The sequence below is a fragment of the Anolis sagrei genome, chromosome 4 (genome assembly GCF_037176765.1).
Source record: "Anolis sagrei isolate rAnoSag1 chromosome 4, rAnoSag1.mat, whole genome shotgun sequence".
NCBI classification, from domain to species: Eukaryota; Metazoa; Chordata; class Lepidosauria; order Squamata; family Dactyloidae; genus Anolis; species Anolis sagrei.
In genome coordinates, this window is record NC_090024.1 from 45,726,205 (window position 1) to 45,746,330 (window position 20,126).

General features: G+C 41.2%; 1 protein-coding gene across 2 annotated transcripts in view; it reads left to right on the forward strand.

The window, feature by feature from the left end:
• The first annotated feature begins 17,621 nt into the window (after positions 1-17,621).
• Positions 17,622-20,126, forward strand: part of PDE7A (phosphodiesterase 7A) — a 63,820-nt gene continuing 61,315 nt past the window's right edge. For both annotated transcript variants that reach the window (XM_060775398.2, XM_060775399.2), the window contains exon 1: positions 17,622-18,464. In XM_060775398.2, coding sequence (XP_060631381.2) covers positions 18,327-18,464 — 138 coding nt within the window. In that variant the 5' untranslated portion in view covers positions 17,622-18,326. The remainder of the gene's footprint in view (positions 18,465-20,126) is intronic.

The window sequence follows — 20,126 nt, forward strand, 5'->3', positions numbered from 1 at the left end:
TGAAACTTCAGTGGGTCCAAAATGCTGCAGCCAGAATCCAGAGAGCATACATTCCCTTGTTACAATAATCTCCCTAACTTGGATTCCAGGCCCAATTTAAAGTGTTGATCATGACCTAGTACAATACCCTCTGTGACTTGGGTCCAAACTATTTGAAATACCATATATCCCCATAGGAGCCTACCAGAGTTTTAAAATCCACAAAAGAATGCTTTTTCTCAGTTCCACCGCAATCACAAGCTCATTTGGTGAGGAGTCAAGAGAGAGAGTCTTCCAAGGGCCTAGTCTGATTTTCTGGAATTTCCTTCCACCCGTCTCCCTTTCTGTTCTCCTTTTGCCAATAGGCAACGATTTTATATTGTGCAAATCTATTGTTTGATGTGGTTATATCTGTGTTCTTCAAATTTATCCTTCAAATTTTAGTTGATTCTTTTTTGTGCCTGCCTTGGATCCTACTGTGGAAGAAAGATGGCAATATACTGTAAATGCTTCATTTCAAGCATTCTGTCCTGGACAGTCTACTAGAAGTGTAGTACCTTGATGGAGACAACTCTTCTATCAGTGTTACTCTCAGCTTTTTGGGTGTATCTACACTGCACAATTATTGCTGTTTGCCACCACTTGAACTGCCATGGATATAAAATCTGGGAGTTATAATTTGATGAGGCACCAAGACCCTTTGGTAAAGAAGACTAAAAACCTTTAAAACTGCAACTCCCGTGATTCCATAACTATGGCAGTTAAAATGCTGTGACAGTTAAAGTGGTGTCAAAACTGCATTAATTCTATAGTGCAGATGCATCCTAAGTGGCTGATACAGGATTCTGGTCATCATTTTTCATTCAATATGCACATCCTCTTTTATTGTTGTCTTTTGCTACACAATTTTACAATTAGTAATAACGTTTTTAAATTTTCAAAAGTATCTGTTCCATGTTTGAAATAGGAACCACCATGGGAAACATATTATATATATATATATATGTGTGTGTGTGTGTGTGTGTGTGTGTGTGTGTTTTATATTACTTCGTTGGTTTGAAATAGTACTAAGACCCCATCACATGGCGGTGGCGCTCTTCTTAATGGCTTCATCTCGGGTTACTTTGCTGGCCAGCTGGCAATCACATGGAGGAAGGCCTGGAGCTGGCAACATGAGAAGTCTCTTGTGTTGTGTGGGTGGTGGAGGGAAGCTGCATGTGCTGTACACATACCTTGCTTCCCTCCATGTGATTGCCAGCTGGCTGGTGACTTAACCAAAATGAAGAGAGGTGAATTACTGCCTCCATGCCTTGCCATTAAGAAGAGTGGTGCCTTCTCGCCACCCGTGTGACAAGATCCTTAACTATACCAAAAATTATACTGTCCAACACACATTTTGGTGCCTCTAATGTTAGACCTGTTTCTGGGTATATTTGATCTGCTGATTCCAAAAATAGCACCATTTCCCACTATCGGATCTAGATTTTGAAATACAGAGCATTTGTCATATACCAGTCAATATCGGCTCACCCATAGAAAATCATAATAACAATATCTAAGAAACTAGAGCTGATATGATCTATCCAGTGCAATTTTCTGAATCAGAGGCCCAAATAACTCCAGGAACAGGCCTAAAAACCAAGAGAGAAATACTTTTTTGGTTGGGCTGTGTTATAGATACATACGAAAAACATCTTGGAATACTATTGCTCTGCAATTCTTTAAAATCTCCCTGCCATGCTGGTACAGAGATTTGGAAGCCATAGTCCAGGGACCTTATTACACTGGCATATGGATTTGCCACATATCATGGCGAATCTGTGGGGTCCCAGCGGGGTGCATGGAGAATCTGTCGCCCCATGGCCCTTATCACCTGACTTATAGCTGACTTCATCCCATGGGGGGAAGAATCTGCAGCTTGGCTTCCCCCCATTGTTTTAAAGGCAACATGGGAGGCATCCCATGTTGTTGTGGTGGCAGCATATGTCACTTGCTCTGCCTTTTCACCACAAAGCCTGGCCAGAAATAGATGTGCGTTGTGTAAGGGGCTCCATGGCAAAAGGGGAGAGCGAGCAGTGTATGACGGGCAAATTAACCCATATTCTGAGGTCATAAAAAGTAACTTCTCCAAACATTGTAAAAATACACCCTGATGAAATTGTAATTAAGCAGTAGTAACATCAGAAGAACTCTGCTTATCTTTAATGCAGCATACTAATGTTATTAACCAATAAAAATAATCTAAGCATTGGCTCATTTCCAATGGAATAGTTATTCTTGATAGATAAACGCATGCCATTTCAGAATCATAAAGATACAGGTGGCTAATATTTAGTCTATGATTTGGCATACGGTGCATTCTTGAGCTTCTTGTTTAATTGTTAGAAGTAAATACTGTGATTCAGTTGCAACTATGGAAAAACAAAGAAAACTTGGTCCATGGTGAAGAATGCTTATACAAAGAGCTCCACAAGTGCTCGGAGAAGGTGTCTTTCTCCTTTCCACAAATAATACCTGTAATCAGAAGTTTCACAGTAGGGGGTCCTAAATGGCAGGGATGTGTTGTGAAGCAGTCAGAGCAATAATATAGTCCAATATATCTAAAGTTGCATCACTTGAAACTAAGAAGATGCAATTGAGTAGCATTCTGTACTCACGTTTTCCTTATACAGGCAGTCCTCAAGTTATGAACAGGATAACAACAGATTTATCCTTAAATTGAATTTGCATGTAAGTCAGAACAGGCACTTTTTAAGTGTAAGACCAGCCAAAAATAAATATATATTAGCATTGGATAGCATAGGGAAGAGTTAACACCCTTTGTTTTGCTGTCTGTGCCCCTGTTCAGAAGATTTCACCTCATTTTCTGTCCCTATGATAATTGGATTTTTAAAAAGATGGCTTGTTGTGGAAACAAGGTGTGTGATAAAACTTCAGTTGAAACACATTTCCCCCATGATAACTCTTTCAGGACTGGATTTCCTTTCCTTTGGGAACTACTTATGTTGTCTCGCTCTATTCTTAACTATGAGTTGTAAGTCAGATGTCTGTAACTCGGGGACTGACTGTATCGCTTTATGAAAAATAGCTGAAGACTCATTGCATTTTAAATTAAAACTCACCATGCAGAGAAGGACTTGGAATTTTCTGGAGGGGGCTTAGCTCCTGTAATTACCTACTTTATTCCAATTCATACTTTATATTTATCCTGAAGTTTGGTATATGATACATATTTCTGATATTTCCCTGATGCAGGCCCCAACAATGCTTGCATTTCACAGAAAATACAGATCAGTTTTGGTTTCATGGCAACCTTATTTCAAGCTGCTTGTATTCACTGTTAAGCTACTTGTAAAATACATGTTAAGCTACTTGTTAACCAACAAATCATGGGCATAGAGGATGACCCACTTTTGGAAGATCCTGACAGCATGAAAACTGAGGTCTGTACTTGTGATAATAGCAAGGGAATGGAAATACATGTATTAGAAAAATAATCATGAAATAAAATAGCTGAAAGAATACTCATTCAGAAGGCAATCAGGGTAACCTTTTTAATCTCTCCAGCTCTATCTGCCTAGGAATTCTCACTCCTTCTTCCAAGTAACACCCCCCCTTTTTTTTTTTGCAAATTTACCAGTAGAGGATGACTATGGGAGGAAGAGATGAGAAAGTCATATTGTGTGAATCCTCATGAAATGTTCCAACTAGTATCTAAAGCAGTAGTACAGTGCAAAAAGCTTTACAATAGTGAAATTCCCAACCATAGGTAGCGTAGCCAATGGTGATGAATGCTAAAAGTTGCCGTTCAACAGCATTTGCAGAACTATGTGATTTTCACCTGTCTAAAAGTTTGTTGAAAGACAAAATTTTCAACTAGTCAGTCTGCTTATTCAGCAGTCTGCAGGAATTTTCAATAAAATCTAATAGGATCATTCAATTTATTTGGAAAGCTGTTCTGGAGCTAGATATCATATTGAGCACGGAGCAACCTTGTTTTCTGGTGCTCAGAAGACTAAGGCCCCTTCCACACAGCTGAATAAAACCCCATATTTTCTGTTTTGAACTGGGAGATATGGCAGTGTGGACTCAGATAACACAGTTCAAAGCAGATATTGTGGGATTTTCTACCTTGATACTCTGGGTTATATGGTTGTGTGGAAGGGCCCTAAGGTACAGAGCAACTGATTCAAACTACAAGAAAAAAAGATTACACCTAAAAATTAGGAAAAACTTCCTGCTGGTAAGAGATTTGTAGAAATTGAGATGCTGCCTCAGAGTGTTGTGGAGTGTTCTTGGACAAAGGCTACATGAGCATCATCAAGGAGTGCTTTGGTTGTGTGTTCTTGCATGGCAAGGGGGGATCTTCCTTAAATTATGTAGACCCAGAAGTAAATGATTTCCACATTAAAAACTTTTGGATACATGTGATTTTGAGAGAAATTAAGAACCCTAATATACAGTGCCTTGCAGAAATATTCACCCATCTGTCTTTTCCACTTTTATATGCTATGACCTGAAAGTGAAATTGATATAACTGGTATTGTTTCTAGTTTGTGTAACATTGAGAACACAGAACGCTGAGAAAGGACAAAACATTTTTATTGTGGCACAAAAGTTGAGCAAACAAGCAAGCAAGCAGACAAAAGCATGGCATTTGTCAATTGCATAATTATTCACCTCAAGATGAATTTTGGTGCATACACTTTTTAAAGGAATTAACTCTGTGAGACCTCTTGGGTAAGGCTCTATCAGCTTTGTATATCAAGATCTGGTCAAATGTTCTTCTTGGCATAATTGCACCAGCTTTGACAGGTTGCATGGTGACTGCTGGATAACAGCAACTTTCAGCGTTTGTTACAGATTTTCAATTGAGGTCTGAACTTTGACTCGGGTGTTCTAAGACATTATCTTCCTCCTCCTTCTCTTTCTCTTTCTTCTTCAGCCAGCTCCATATAGGGTCATTATCCTGGTGTAAAGTGAACCTCTGTCCCAGTCCCGGGTCATTGGCACAATGAAACACATTTTCGTGTAGCGTTACTTTGTATTTGTCTCCATTTACCTTGTCTTCAGTCCTGAGCACTGTTCCAGACTCTGCTAAATAAAAGTATCCCTACAATAAAAAATATTTTGTGAATCCACAGTGCAGAATATCTTGTACACATCAAGAGAAAATTATGAATACTTCTGTAAGCACCATACTGTTCATAAGCCAGCATTATTACTTGAGGAATAATAGATGTGTATGACTGCATTTTTAGCATTGGTATGAATTAGTTTTCAACCTATCGTCATTTATTTGTTTGGAAACTTACAAGATGAAGGAAAAGTAAGAATCAAGAGCTCATTCACATGAACACCAGGGATAAAAACTAAATATGAAAAAATAGCACCGGTTCAGATCTCTCTAACTTGATTCTCAACTGATGATGGTTAAATTTATCTTTATAACCAATATTTTACCTACCCATTAAAGATTGCTATCTGACCATAAATCTGAATTGCCCTCTTAATTTTTACCCCTTTTTTTCATTGCTTACCACTTATTTAGTACAAAATAAATGTAAGGGAATGATTATATTTCATGCTCATGCCCTAATTACGCATCTCTTTTCCATTTCTGTGTATTACTGATCTAATCAGAGCTTCAGTATACCCATTATAAACAAATCAGCTTGCTACATTGAAGATCTCCATAACAGCAAAGAAAAAGAATAAAAAAATGTGCAAAATAGCTAGGAGGTTTTAAAACAGGACTGTGAGGGAGAGAGAGAGCGCTTTAAAAGTTACTTGTATAATCCCATTTAAGACCGATTTTAACACACTGGCTTAAAGCAATTGGGACTTTAAAATAAGGAACTGCAATTATAGTGACAACATAATTTTCATACAAAGAAAAGAAAATTTTGGGCAACACATTCTGTGAACAACTTGAGTTTTATATATTTGCTGATACAAACTTGCCAGTTACTCAAACATTAGGTGAAAAAATTATCCTGATAATGTTTTAAGGACCTTTTTTATTACTTGCAGAAAACAAACCTCAATGGTTCACAATACAGATAGTCCCTAAGTTATGAACAAGATCAGTTCTATAAGTTTTCTTTAAAGTTAAATTTGTAATAGGTACATTTGTTAGTGTAACTCAAACACACACCCACACACACACCAAAGCTTTGGATAGCATAGGGAAGAGGTAACACCACTGTGGTGTTTGTTTTGCTGTCTGTGACCCTGTTCAGGAGATGTCACCTCATTTTCTGCCTTGTGATAATGGGATTTTGAAAAAAATAGTCTTGTTGTGGAAACAAGGAGTGGTGAGAAAGCTTCAACGGGGACACCTTTCCCCCATGATAACTCTTCCTGGGGTGGATTTTCCTCGCTAGGGGTAGATCTCTTCCACTTTCTGTTGTCTCACCCTTGTTTTTTATTTATTAACTAGCTGTCCCTTGCTAAGCGTTGCTGTGGCCCAGTCTGCGCATGTGTGTTTTGTGTGTGTATATATATGTGTTTGTGTATATATGTGGTTTTTGTGTATGTGTTATAATATATTTTTTAATTTTTTGGCTTTTAAAGTCTCATCCGCTGTGTTTTTCAGTGTTTTTATGAGTGATGGTCGCTCACTGGCCTGATAGGTATATTGTGTCCAAATTTGGTGTCAATTTGTCCAGTGGTTTTTGAGTTATGTTAATCCCACAAACAAACATTACATTTTTATTTATATAAATTTATTTCCAATATTTGTATACTGCCGTTCTCAACCCTGAAGGGGACCCAGGGAGATTCACAGTTCCTAACTATAAGTCATTTGTAAGTCAGATGTTTGTAGTAACTTGGGGACTAACTGCACTATTAAAATAAGTTATACATTTTAAAATATGATGTCCTTAAGACTTCTCTTAATCTAGCAATATTGTGGGAAACATTTTTTTTAAATAACAAAGAGTGTTATGGCACCTTAAAAATAACAAGTTTTGATTTAGTTTTCATAAAATGCTGTCCACTTGACCAAATGACGTTGGCAACAGCAAATGAAAGGTGATACAAAATAAAACTTGCTACTCTTTAAGCTGCTGCAAGAGTCTTTGTGGAGCTGTAATCATCATCATCATCATCATCATCATCATCATCATCATAAATGTATGTGTTACCCATCTCGTGTGACAGCTTGAAGCTGGGTGCAACACAGTTAAAACAGACAGACAGATAAAACACAACACCAATAAAATGCATATACCAAAATACACACAAGATTGACACCAACACCAATAAAATGCAGGTTAAAATCCAAAGTGTAAAAGTGACTGGATAGGCCTGTCAGAAGAGACAAGTTTTCAGTTGTGTCGTGAATTTTGACAGGTGATTTAGCTGTCAGATCTCCAACATCCAGTATCTAGTGGGACATCAACTACTGGTGCATCCAGTAGCTTATGTCCCAACAGCTACTGGATGTACCATAAACACACAGACCATTAGAACTTGGACAAAAAAATGCCACAACTTCTATTAACTATTAACATGGTTGGCATTGCCTGAGGCACAGATGCAGGCATCAGGTCACCAAGCTATTATTTGGTGACCCAGCCCACTTGCCAGGAAAAGGGCCCATGGGGTCACAGATCAAAAAAAAGCATACAGTCTTTGTGTGGTTCCAGAGAGGAACCTCACCAGATATTTTGAGGCTTGATGGGGAATAGAACTTTAATATGCCAGGTTTCCATCTAGCATTCCAACCAGACTGGATTCTGAAACTTTCTCTCTCCCCCTCAGTAGTTTCAAAGTCAACATGGCAAAAATAGAACTGCTAATCTTTCCTCCTAAGTCTTCCTTTCCTTGATTAATCACTACCTGTTCACAGTATCACGAAGCATGCTCTCGGCCAGGTGTATGAAGCTTTGATTTTCTCTGGCTCCTTGTTTTTAATCACTCAGCAGATAATGTTGCCTCCCCCTATAAAACATTTCTTTCTTTCTTTAGTTAATACTTTGGTTTTATTATCTTGTCTCAAAGACAATAATTTGTGACATTAAATGTACACTTATCTGCCCATCCTCAGCCCTTATGGTCTTCTGGTAACATGAGGTGCATTGTGTGCTTGAGCCTTCAAGTCACCAGTTATTGTGACCCTGTTATTTTCATAGGATTTTCTTAGGCAAGGAATGATCAGAGGTGGTTCTGCCAGTTCCTTCCCATGAAACCTGGTATACAACATGGCAAATTCATACAATGAATCACAATTATTATCACATAGACCCACAGCCTATGTCATGGCAGGTGCAAGGTGGCAAGCATAGGCAAGCAGAGAAGACGAAATGAAGGAGGGAGGAGTAGCGGGCTGTGACAGCTGAGTAAGTCTTTTCCCTTTCTATTACTGCTCTCAGGTTGCAAAGAAAAATAATCTGAAATTCAATTCCACCCTCCTCTTGTTAATAATTCCACGCCTCACGTTGTGCAAGTTTGGTTTTTATGGTGTACTAGTTCTGAGGCCGCTCCCCCTCCATGTTTGTTTTGGCGGCAGAAACAGGAAGCAGATGAAGTTCCGTGGTTTCAGTGCCTTTGGTCCTTTCTATAGTTTATAGTTTGTGTTTGGTTTTTTTCTGAGAAGGTCCTTTCCAGCACTTTTATTCATACAAGATACCAATGTAGTTGTCATTTCCTGACTCCTTCTATCAGTGTGGCAGCTGTCTCAGCATGTTACAATCTTATGCTGCAGGGATGTACATGTGAATTATGCCATGGTCATGTAATAGAGGCTAATTGCATAGGCTTTTTTAGCAGGAAAGAAATCTTGCCAGAGGCAGGGTTCCAATTCAACGGGAAAAGACTTGCTTGATTAGTACCACACTTGTGGTCATATTCGTTATACATAATAGGTGATGACAGGGACTTTTGAGGGGGAAATGTATTTGTTAAATTAAGATGATATGGTTATGTATGCCCTATGTAGTATAAGTTGTGAAGCAAAGAACTGTCCAGAGGACAGCAGGGTCTATCAATGTGGGGTTGAGGAGTCTTAGGGTGCATCTATATTAAACATGGGCAAACTTTGGCCCTCCAGGTGTTTTGGACTTCAACTCCCACAATTCCTAACTGCCATTAGGCTGTTAGGAATTGTGGGAGTTGAAGTCCAAAACACCTGGAAGGACAAAGTTTGCCCATGCCTGATCTATACTGTAGAATTAATGCAGTTTGATAGTACTTTAACAGCTTTAACTGCCAGTAGGCTTTAACTGCCAGTAGGCTGTTAGGAATTGTGGGAGTTGATGTCCAAAACACCTGGAGGGACAAAGTTTGCCCATGCCTGATCTATACTTTAGAATTAATGCAGTTTGATAGTACTTTAACAGCTTCGGCTCAATGTTATAGAACAATGGGAGTTATAGTTTGGTGAAGCACCAGAACTTTTTGGTAGAAAGGTCTATAGACTTTCTCAAACTACAATTCCCATGATTCCATAGGACTGAACTATGGCAATTAAAGTGGCATCAAACTGCATTGATTCTAGTGCTATATCAGAAGCAATGATAGAGCCAAGCATGATTGTCTTTCAAGGGTAGTGTTGGAGTTCAGCCTGTGATTGTGTTTCAGGATCAGGGTGCTTTGGATGTGGGGAATGATGTCAATGAGGTTCAAGATGGCAATGGTTTGGTCAATGATATTGATGCAGAGAATGACATAGAGACACCTGTTCAAAGTGTGGTTTCCCATGAGAATGTTCCTACAGGGTATAGGGATGATGGTTTACTCCCTGAATTGCTCCCAGAGTTCCCAGGATTTGGGGCTTGAAAACAACTTGGCACCTGCAGAAACTAATGAGCATATAGACAGACAGGTGGAAATTAGCCAAAACAGACAGCTTGACCAAGGCCTTCGGCATTCTGCCAGGCTTCAACAGAAGAAAAAAAAAGCATTCAGGGAAAATGAAACCAATTTCTTAGTGCTTGGAATGGCATAACGAGGGGATATAGAGTTCCAAGCATGGGAAATATAGTCAGATGAAGCATTGTTTAGAATCCTGCTAAGTTTTTGTTCTTGTCTCATGGAAACCTTTGCTGGGAAGATTCATGTTTAAGGATTTCTTGTTACATGGTTTGAATCTTTGTCTCTTGTGATTACACACTCATGCCTTGGATCAACGTTTCCTGGTTCTTTGGATTTTGTTAGAGAAGTCTGGACTTTGTTTTTGGACTTCGCTGAACCATACCTTGGTCTAATTTGTTCCTGCTTATCTTCTTACCAAATTGGATTTACCTATTCCTTTAAAGTGCTTTTTTACTTTGCTGCTTTTACTTATCTTCAATACAAAGGATTGTTTTTCCCTACTCAGTGTGTGGTGTTTTAAAGTCAGAGGGTTATTCCTGTCTTGGAGTGCAGCAGGTAGTGCTTTGATGGTTGGTTGGACCTACTGCTCTACAATGCAGATGCACCCTGAGTTGATACTATGGTTAGTCTGGGTCAGAATAAGAATCAGGATGTGAATGGGACAAACAGAGTGAGAGATGTGTGTTAAGAGTTAGCATCAGTCACAGTTTACACACATTAAATAAGTAATTAATTATATTTCCAATTTCTGTTCACTATTTTTGTATTATACACTTAAGCATCCTGAGAATGCAACATAATGGAATGCTGGATACACAGAGAAGCTGTGGTGCCAGCAGTCAATCAAGAGTCGTGGTGTCTGGTGGGCATATGCCAGGGAATGGTACTATATTTATACCAATTTGGTTATATTTCTCCCCCCGCCCACCCACTCACCTCCCGAAGCTCTCTGGGAACTGGCAATGATCCACAAACTGCAGCACTTTGAATAGCAATGATTAAAGTTGATTATCAGGTAAAGGCATTTGCTTGCACAGTTTTCACAGGGATGGTGGGGTTAGTCTGTTTCATTATAAAAAGGAAAGGGAGGGTGAAGAATCCTTTTGAGACTGATTACTCAAGTGCAAGTGTTTGTGGGGTTTCAATCAATTTCTTCAGATGCATTACTGTTGCCAATTCCTGCTGGAGCCATGAAAAGGCCACTCAATTCCTCTCCCCTTCTTCCTTTTCTTGGGCAGATAACAAATGTTTTGAAAAGAACCTTACTCCTCAAAACAGGGACACGTTGGAGCTAGAGCTAGACAAGCTTATTGTAGAATTAGTATAATAAATGGGAAATGTTAGTTATTACTAACTTGAAGCACAAGAAGTCTGGATCCATTCCCTAATCTTCTATGACTGAGACAAAGATATGGGTAATAAGGAGCATTTTTCATCTGTTTAGATAAGCAAAATAGTATCACCGACAATGGTATAGTATACGTCAAGCTCTGCTCTTTCATCTACACCTCAGATCTTCTTGAGATTTGTCACTGTATCATGTTGTTTGTGACATTTCCACACAGCTCCAAAAATCGGTGAGACATGCAGTAGCAGTGTTGTAATCTAAAGACAACTATTTTCCATGTCTTCAGAATTTCCAAAAAAATGTACTTTTCCAAGTAAGCTTTGATTTATGGTGACGAACAAGAGACCTATAAGAGCCTCTGTTATTAACAACCCTTTGTAGGTCTTCCAAACCTTTAGTGAGAGATCAGGTTTCACTTGCTATTGGATTCATTGTTTTTGTGGTTTATGGTATCTGTATAACTCTTCTCAACATCACATTTAAATAATACACTTTTCTTCTTTCAGCTTTCCTCACTCTCCAGTTTTGATATTCAGTCTAAACATAGAAACCAGAAATACTATCATGATCCTGTCTTTGGAACTCAATGGCCTCTTTATACTTTAGGATCTCATGAAGTCCTTTCATAGCTGTCCTTCCAATTCTCATCTCATTCTGATTGCTTGACTACAGCTTTCATTTTGATTAATGACTGAAGCAAACCATATAAAATCTTTTGGACTTTCTTCTTTAATGTTCAGTAGCATTTATTCCAAGTTTTTAAATACTATTTTATGCTCCTAATATAGTATCATCTGAATAATTTTAAACGGTTGGAGTTTTTTTTTGCTGACCAAAAGGTTGGCGGTTTGAATCTGGGGAGCGGGATGAGTTCCCATTGTTAGGCCCATCTTCTGCCAACCTAGCAGTTCGAAAACATGCAAATGTGAGTAGATCAATAGGTACCATTTCTGCGGGAAGGTAAAGATGCTCCATGCAGTCATGCTGACCACATGACCTTGGAGGCATCTATGGACACCGGCTCTTCAGCTTATTAATAGAGATGAGCACCACCTCCCAGAATCAAACACGACTAGATTTAATGTCAGGGGAAACCTTTACCTTTACTATAGATTTTTAGAATGTACAAAATCAAAGCCCCCCCAAATCTGTAAAAAGCAGATTTTCTTTTGAAACTTTTGTGGATGTGCAACATGATCTATATCTCTATACCATTTTTAACATTTAAATTCTAGCCGTCTGTAATTATCAGCATGTTCTTTTGATACATTGTGTACAGCTGTAGAGAAAGGAGCCCCCGGTGGCGCAGTGGGTTAAACCCCTGTGCTGGCAGGACTGAAGACCGACAGGTCACAGGTTCGAATCCAGGGAGAGGCGGATGAGCTCCCTCAATCAGCTCCAGCTCCTCATATGGGGACATGAGAGAAGCCTCCCACAAGGATGATAAAAACATCAAATCATCCAGGCACCCCCTGGGCAACGTCCTTGCAGACAGCCAATTCTCTCACACCAGAAGTGACTTGCAGTTTCTCAAGTCGCTCCTGACCCCCCCCCCCCAAATAGCAGTAGAGAATGTTTCCTTTTTTCTCTCCTTCTGCCTCTGTAGTTGGAATATGAATCTGAATCGTGATTATATTGATACAACTATTAATTATTTATATGATTTGTTTATACTTTGTATTGCATACCAACTACACTTGTTACATCATGCCTCATTATTAATGTCACCCAGACTCCTTTTTATATTGCCATTTTTATAGTAGCACTATTTACAGAAAATGCCCCATATCCATCTAGTTTCACACTTATTTGCATATTTGAGTATCAAATGGAGTCCAGTTGCACCATTAGACGCATCACTTCGACTCCCACTTTTGATCTTCCACTGTAGCTGGCTGGGTGCCTTCTCATCTGGAGATCTCATCTTCCAGTGATATCTCTTGCTTCATTTTAGATTGTCTCATCACCCAGGTTTCAGGTAAAGTGTATTCAGAAGCACTTTATTAGTGCTCTTTTCTTTGAAGTAATGACAAACAGTGCCACTGTTATTGCCTTTTAGGCTGCATCTACACTCCCACAATTCCAAATAGCCTACTGGCTATTAGGAATAATGGATGTTGTAAGTCCCAAACACCTGGAGGGCCTGATCTATACTGTTTGCTCATGCCGTTAAGACACCACATGAACTTCCATGACTCCATACGATGGAATCAAGGGAGCTGTAGTTTGGCATGGCACCAGAATGCATTGGCAGAGAAGCCAAAAAGTTCTTGTAAAATGACAACTCCCATTATTCAATATCATTGAGCCATAGCAGTTAAGAGTGCTGCCAAATCGCATTCATTCTACAGTGTAGATGTAGCTTTTGACTTAGTCATCCCCTCACTGCATTTGCACGTGCAAATCAGGAAAGGAATCTTGATTTATATCCCTCTTTCCCCACAAAACTGTGACGCAAGGCAGCTTATACATCAAAACAAACAGACAGTATGACCATTGTCTGGGGTTGCTTAAGGCTAGCCTCTCAGAAGAATGTTTTATCTCCAGGAGCAAACAAGACCATCACAACCGGCCTCTGGACAAACAGGGAAGGAGAGCCATCCCTGACCTCCTGCCCCTTCCTTGCGTGCAGATCTGCAGTGCATATATGCCTTGAAGTTGCCTGTCACTTACAGTGACCCCATGCATTTTGCAGTTTCCTAAAGCAGGGAATACTCAGAAGTGTTTTGCCACTTCTTTCCTCTGAAATAGAGCCAAGGGTACCCTTAATATTCTTTGACAGCTCCTATCCAACTGCTAACCAGGCCTGGCCCTGTTTAGTTTCCAAGGTCAGATGGTCTCCACTGCCTTTATGGTATTAAGGCCTCTGACTTGTACATAAACTGGAATGCGTAGTGCAGGAAGCTCTTAATGTTATTATATTACTGATATCACAATCAAATGATTTACTTAGAAAACATCAGATTGGCAATGATAAAAGTCATGCTTTAAAACCACTCAGATCCTCCATAGTTTAGGTCCTAAAGTAAATTTGAGAAGAAATGGCATCTTTTTTATTGTAATTTTTTGCCTTTTGAATCTTTTTTTTTTTTGCTCAGGAAAACAAAAATGGTGGGTTGCTGTGAGTTTTCTGGGCTGTATGGCCATGTTCCAGAAGCATTCTTTCCTGATGCTTTGCCCATATCTATGGCAGGCATTCTCTGAGGTTGTGAGGTCTGTTGGAAACTAGGCAAGTGAGGTGTATATATCTGTGAAATGCCCAGAGTGGGAGAAAGAATTCTTGTCTGTTTGAAGTATGTGTGAATGTTGCAACTGGTTACCTTGATTAGCACAGAATGGCCTTGCAGCTCCAAAGCCTGACTGCTTCCTGCCTGGGGGAATCCTTTGTTGGGACCCTGATTGTTTCATGTCAGGAATTCCCATTATTAGAGTTTAGATTCCGGCTATGAAAGCCTTAGACAACACACAAAAATTGTGCTTTGGAAAGTGTCTTCAACAAGGGGAGGCACACAGTACATCTTGTAAAAGGCCTGACTTTAAAGACAACCCTATGCATTGGGTTGCTATAAGTATTTCAGACTGTATGGCCATGTTCCAGGAGCATTCTCTCCTGACCTTTCGCCTGCATCTACGGAAGACATCCTCAGAGGTTGTGAGGTCTGTTGGAAACTAGGAAAATGGGGTTTATATATCTGTGGAATGTCCAGGGTGGGAGAAAGAACTCTTGTCTGTTGGAGGTAGGTGTGAATGTTGTAACTGGTCACCTTGATTAGCACTTAATGGCCTAGCAGTTTTTAAGGATGACTTCTTACTGCCTGGTGGAATCCTTTGTTGAGAGATTATTAGCTGTCCCTGATTGTTTCTTGTCTGGAGCTCCCCTGTTTTTATCACACCTACCACCAACAGAGAAGAGTTCTTTCTCACATCCTCAGGCCCGTAGCCAGGATTTTGATTCGGAGGGGGGGGGGCTGAGTTTGTTTCAGGGGGGAGCTGAGTCTGAGTAAAAGAGGGTCTACCCTAGCAAACCTTTTGTAACATTACCCCAATACCCCCATGCATATGGGACATATTGAGTATGGTGATCAGATCATGATATGAATAAACATAATCGTTTAAATAATGCACTAGTAAGGCCTTTTCGCGAACCATCATGAGAATTTCGGGGGGCAGGGGCTGGAGCCCCCCAAGCTCCCCCCCCCCCGGCTAAATGCCTGCACATCCTCATATATAAACCCCATTTTCCTAGTTTCCAACAGACTCCAACCTCTGAGGATGCCTCCCATAGATGCAGGCGAAACGCCAGGAGAAAATACTTCTGTAGAATGACCAGATTGGGAGAGAGAACTCTTGTCTATTGGAGGTAGGTGTGAATGTTGTAACTGGTCACCTTGATTAGCATTTAATGGCCTAGCAGTTTTTAAGGATGACTTCTTACTGCCTGGTGGAATCCTTTGTTGAGAGATTATTAGCTGTCCCTGATTGTTTCTTGTCTGGAGCTCCCCTGTTTTTATCACACCTACCACCAACAGAGAAGAGTTCTTTCTCACATCCTCAGGCCCGTAGCCAGGATTTTGATTCGGAGGGGGGGGGGCTGAGTTTGTTTCAGGGGGGAGCTGAGTCTGAGTAAAAGAGGGTCTACCCTAGCAAACCTTTTGTATCATTACCCCAATACCCCCATGCATATGGGACATATTGAGTATGGTGATCAGATCATGATATGAATAAACATAATCGTTTAAATAATGCACTAGTAAGGCCTTTTCGCGAACCATCATGAGAATTTCGGGGGGCAGGGGCTGAAGCCCCCCAAGCTCCCCCCCCCGGCTACATGCCTGCACATCCTCATATATAAACCCCATTTTCCTAGTTTCCAACAGACTCCAACCTCTGAGGATGCCTCCCATAGATGCAGGCGAAACGCCAGGAGAGAATACTTCTGTAGAATGACCAGATTGGGAGAGAGAACTCTTGTCTATTGGAGGTAGGTGTGAATGTTTTAATTGGCCACCTTGATTAGCATTTAATGGCTTTGCAGCTTGTTAGGTGTGATTTTTTACTGCCTGGGGGGATCCTTTGTTGAGAGGTGATTAGCTGTCTCTGATTGTTTCTTTTCTGGAGCTCCCCTCTGTCTTTATTACACCTACCAACAACAGACAAGAGTTCTTTTTCACACCCTCATATACAGGGTGGCCCTAGGTAATTTTCAACAGTAAGCAAACAGTATTTTGCCCCCCCCCCCCCCCATTACTGATATATATTTTCTGTTCGTTGTGGGAGTTTTGTGTGCCATATTTGGTTCAATTCCATCATTGCTGGAGTTCAGAATGCTCTTTGATTGTAGGTGAACTATACATCCCAGTGACTACAACTTGCATATGTCCAGGTCTATTTTCCCCCAAGAGTGCCTCAAGAGCGCCCCTGGGCAAAATCAACTATACTGTGAATGCTTACTTTGTGTAATGGGTAGAGCCGCCCCTGCTCATATATAAACCCCATTTTTTAGTTTCCAACAGACCCCTCAACTTCTGAGGATTCCTGCCATAGATGCAGGGGAAACGTCAGGAGAGAATGCTTCTGGAACATGGCCATGCAGCCTGAAAAACTTAACAGCAACCTAGTGATTCCGGCCATGAAAGCCTTTGACAACACAACCTTATGCATTGCTTCAGATACAAGCCTTCGTTGCAGTTCCCATTACCTTGAGCCTAATGCTGCATTCCTACGCCTTATTATTTGGGCGTCGCCCCAAAGAAAATGGGGCTGACCGTTAATTAAGCGTGCAAACGCATAGGATTATAAAGGAAGTAACTGGAACAGAAAAGACTGCTGCAAGACACGGGTTGAAAGTGAAAAGGGCTGGGGCGTTGGCAGGGAGACAAAAATAAAGAAACCCCAAAGCTCCTTTAGTACGCTGCGTAATAATAAAAAAGGAAGCTTTTAAAACTGGGTTGTTGTAGGTTTTTTCCGGGCTATATGGCCATGTTCTAGAGGCATTCTCTCCTGACGTTTCGCCTGCATCTATGGCAAGCATCCTCAGAGGTAGTGAGGTCTGTTGGAAGTAGGAAAATGGGTTTATATATCTGTGGAATGGCAAAGGACTCATGTCTGCTGGAGCTAGGTGTGAATGTTTCATATATAAACCCAATTTTCCTAGTTCCAACAGACCTCACAACCTCTGAGGATGCTTGCCATAGATGCAGGCGAAACGTCAGGAGAGAATGCTTCTAGAACATGGCCTGAAAAAACCTACAACAACTCAGTGATTCCGGCCATGAAAGCCTTCGACAATACAAGCTTTTAAAACCTTGAGACAATGTGTCTTCTTTTTTTTTTTCAAACACAGACTGCCGCATTTTTACCCCGCCTCAGTCTTTCACTTCCCTTTACACACACCAAAAAAATAAATAAATAGGGGAAGGTATGGAGTGACGTCATGACGTACGGCTACGTCGTGCGCTCCCACCGCGTATGGCCACGCCCACAAGCAGCCCCCACCAACCGAGGCGAAAGAAAGAAAGAGGGAGGGTGTCATATAAGCGTTTGTAAGGACAGCGGCGGGAGGGCAGGCAGGGTTTGGTACGCGCGGCTCTTCCCACATTGCTTTTCCCCCCCTCCTCTTCTCTTTTAGCTTCCGGCGCTTCCGCTCATCATCATCACCTCAACCGCATCCTCTTCTCTCTCTCTCTCTCTCTCTCTTCCCCTCCCCCTCTAATACTATCGCCAGCACCAACCGCCACTGCAGGCTCCGCCCACTTTGCGCGCTCGCGCTCGCTCGCCCTCGCCCGCCCGCCTCGTGCCGGACAATAGCGGCGCTGCCGCAGCAGCCGAGCGGTGTCTCGCGCAAGTTGAGCCCCGGCGACGCAGTTGGAGAGCGCAGCCACCTGGGCCCCGATGGGGAGCTGCTCCTGCTGCTCCTTCTTCGCCTCTCCCGATTCTCCCCTCACAGCCTTCGCTGGGCTTTGTATCCTCTGAGGGAGAAAGGGAGGGAGGGAAGCGAACGAGCAAGCAAGCAAGGCGGGGACGGGGCTTCTCCTTCCCTCTCTCCGCCGGGCTTCCTCTTCCCCTCCGCGCCTGGGGGACGGGCAGGTGAGAGCAGCGGGGGCCTGGGCCTGGCTTTTCGCAGGCACCCCAGGAGGCGAGGTGGCGGTGGCGGCGGTGGCGCCTCTCCGTTTCACCCATGGAAGTATGTTACCAGCTGCCCGTGCTGCCCCTGGACCGGCCGGTCCCGCAGCACGTCCTCAGCCGCCGAGGGGCCATCAGCTTCAGCTCCAGCTCCGCGCTCTTCGGCTGCCCCAACCCCCGGCAGCTCTCGCAGGTGAGGAGATTGGAGGCTGCCCCCCTTCCTTCCTTTCTATTAGTCTGCCATGTAATGCAGTTTGGGCTACATTATTCGATCTGTTACCCATGTAATATTATATAGTAATATGTATTATATTACCTATGTAACACCATATAGTAGTATGTAGTATATTAGCCATGTAATATCATAGAGTGATCTGTAGTATATTAACCATGCAATATTATATAGTAATCTGAAGTATATTATGTATATTACTTATGTAATATCCTATAGTAATCTGTAGTATATTAACCATGTGATATTATATAGTAATCTGAAGTATATTAGCCATGTAATATCCTATAGTAATCTGTAGTATATTAACCATGTGATACTATATAGTAATCTGAAGTATATTAACCATGTGATATTATATAGTAATCTGAAGTATATTACCTATGTAATATCCTATAGTAATCTGTAGTATATTAACCATGTAATCTGTAGTAATCAGTAGTATAGGTAAAGGTATTCCCCTGACGTTAAGTCCAGTTGTGTCGGACTCTGGGGTGTGGTGCTCATCTCCATTTCTAAGCCAAAGAGCCGGTGTTGTCCGTAAACACCTCCAAGGTCATGTGGCCGGCATGATTGCATGGAGCGCTGTTATCTTCCTGCCGGAGCGGTACCTATTGATCTACTCACATTTGCATGTTGACAACCTGGGGCTGACAGCGGAAGCTCACGCCGCTCCCCGGATTCAAACCTGCGACCTTTCAGTCAACAAGCTTAGCAGCTCAGTGGTTTAACCCACTGCGCCACCGGGGGCTCCATCTGTAGTATATTACCCATGTAATATCATATAGTAATCTGTAGTATATTACCCATGTAATATTATATAGTAATCTGTAGTATATTACCCATGTAATATCATATGGTAATCTGTAGAATGTTACCCATGCTATATTATATAGTACTGTGTAGTATATTACCCATGTAATAATATATAGTAATATGTAGTGTATTACCTATGAAATATCATATAGTAATCTGTAGTATAATATACCCATGCAATAGTATATATTAATATGTAGTGTATTACCCATGTCATATTATATAGTAATCTGTAGTGTATTACTCATGTAATTTTATATAATAATATGTAGTATATTAACCATGTAATATTATATAGTATTCTGTAGTATATTACCTATGTAATACCATATAGTAATCTGTAGTGTATTACCCATGCAATATTATCATTGTTGGAGGGCACTTGCTCGGCCCCACAGCTTTTGTCTTGTGGGGTCCCGCAGGGCTCAGTATTGACTCCCATGTTGTTTAATATATACCTGAAGCTGTTGGGAGTGATCATCCAGAGTTTGGGAGTTTGATGTCATCTGTACGCAGATGATGTTCAACTCTATTACCCCTTTCCACCAACTTCTAAGGAGGCTGTTCAGGTCCTGAACTGGTGTTTGGCAGCTGGGAGCGTCTGGATGAGGACACACAAATTGAATCTGAATCCAGACGAGGCATTCCTGGTTAGTCCTAAGGCCGAACAGGGTATAGGTTACAGCAGGGGTCCCCAAACTTTTTAAACAGGGGGCCAGATTACTGTCCCTCAGACCATTGGAGGGCCGGACTATATTTTTTTTAAAAAAGTGACCAAATTTCTATGCACACTGCACGTCTTATTTT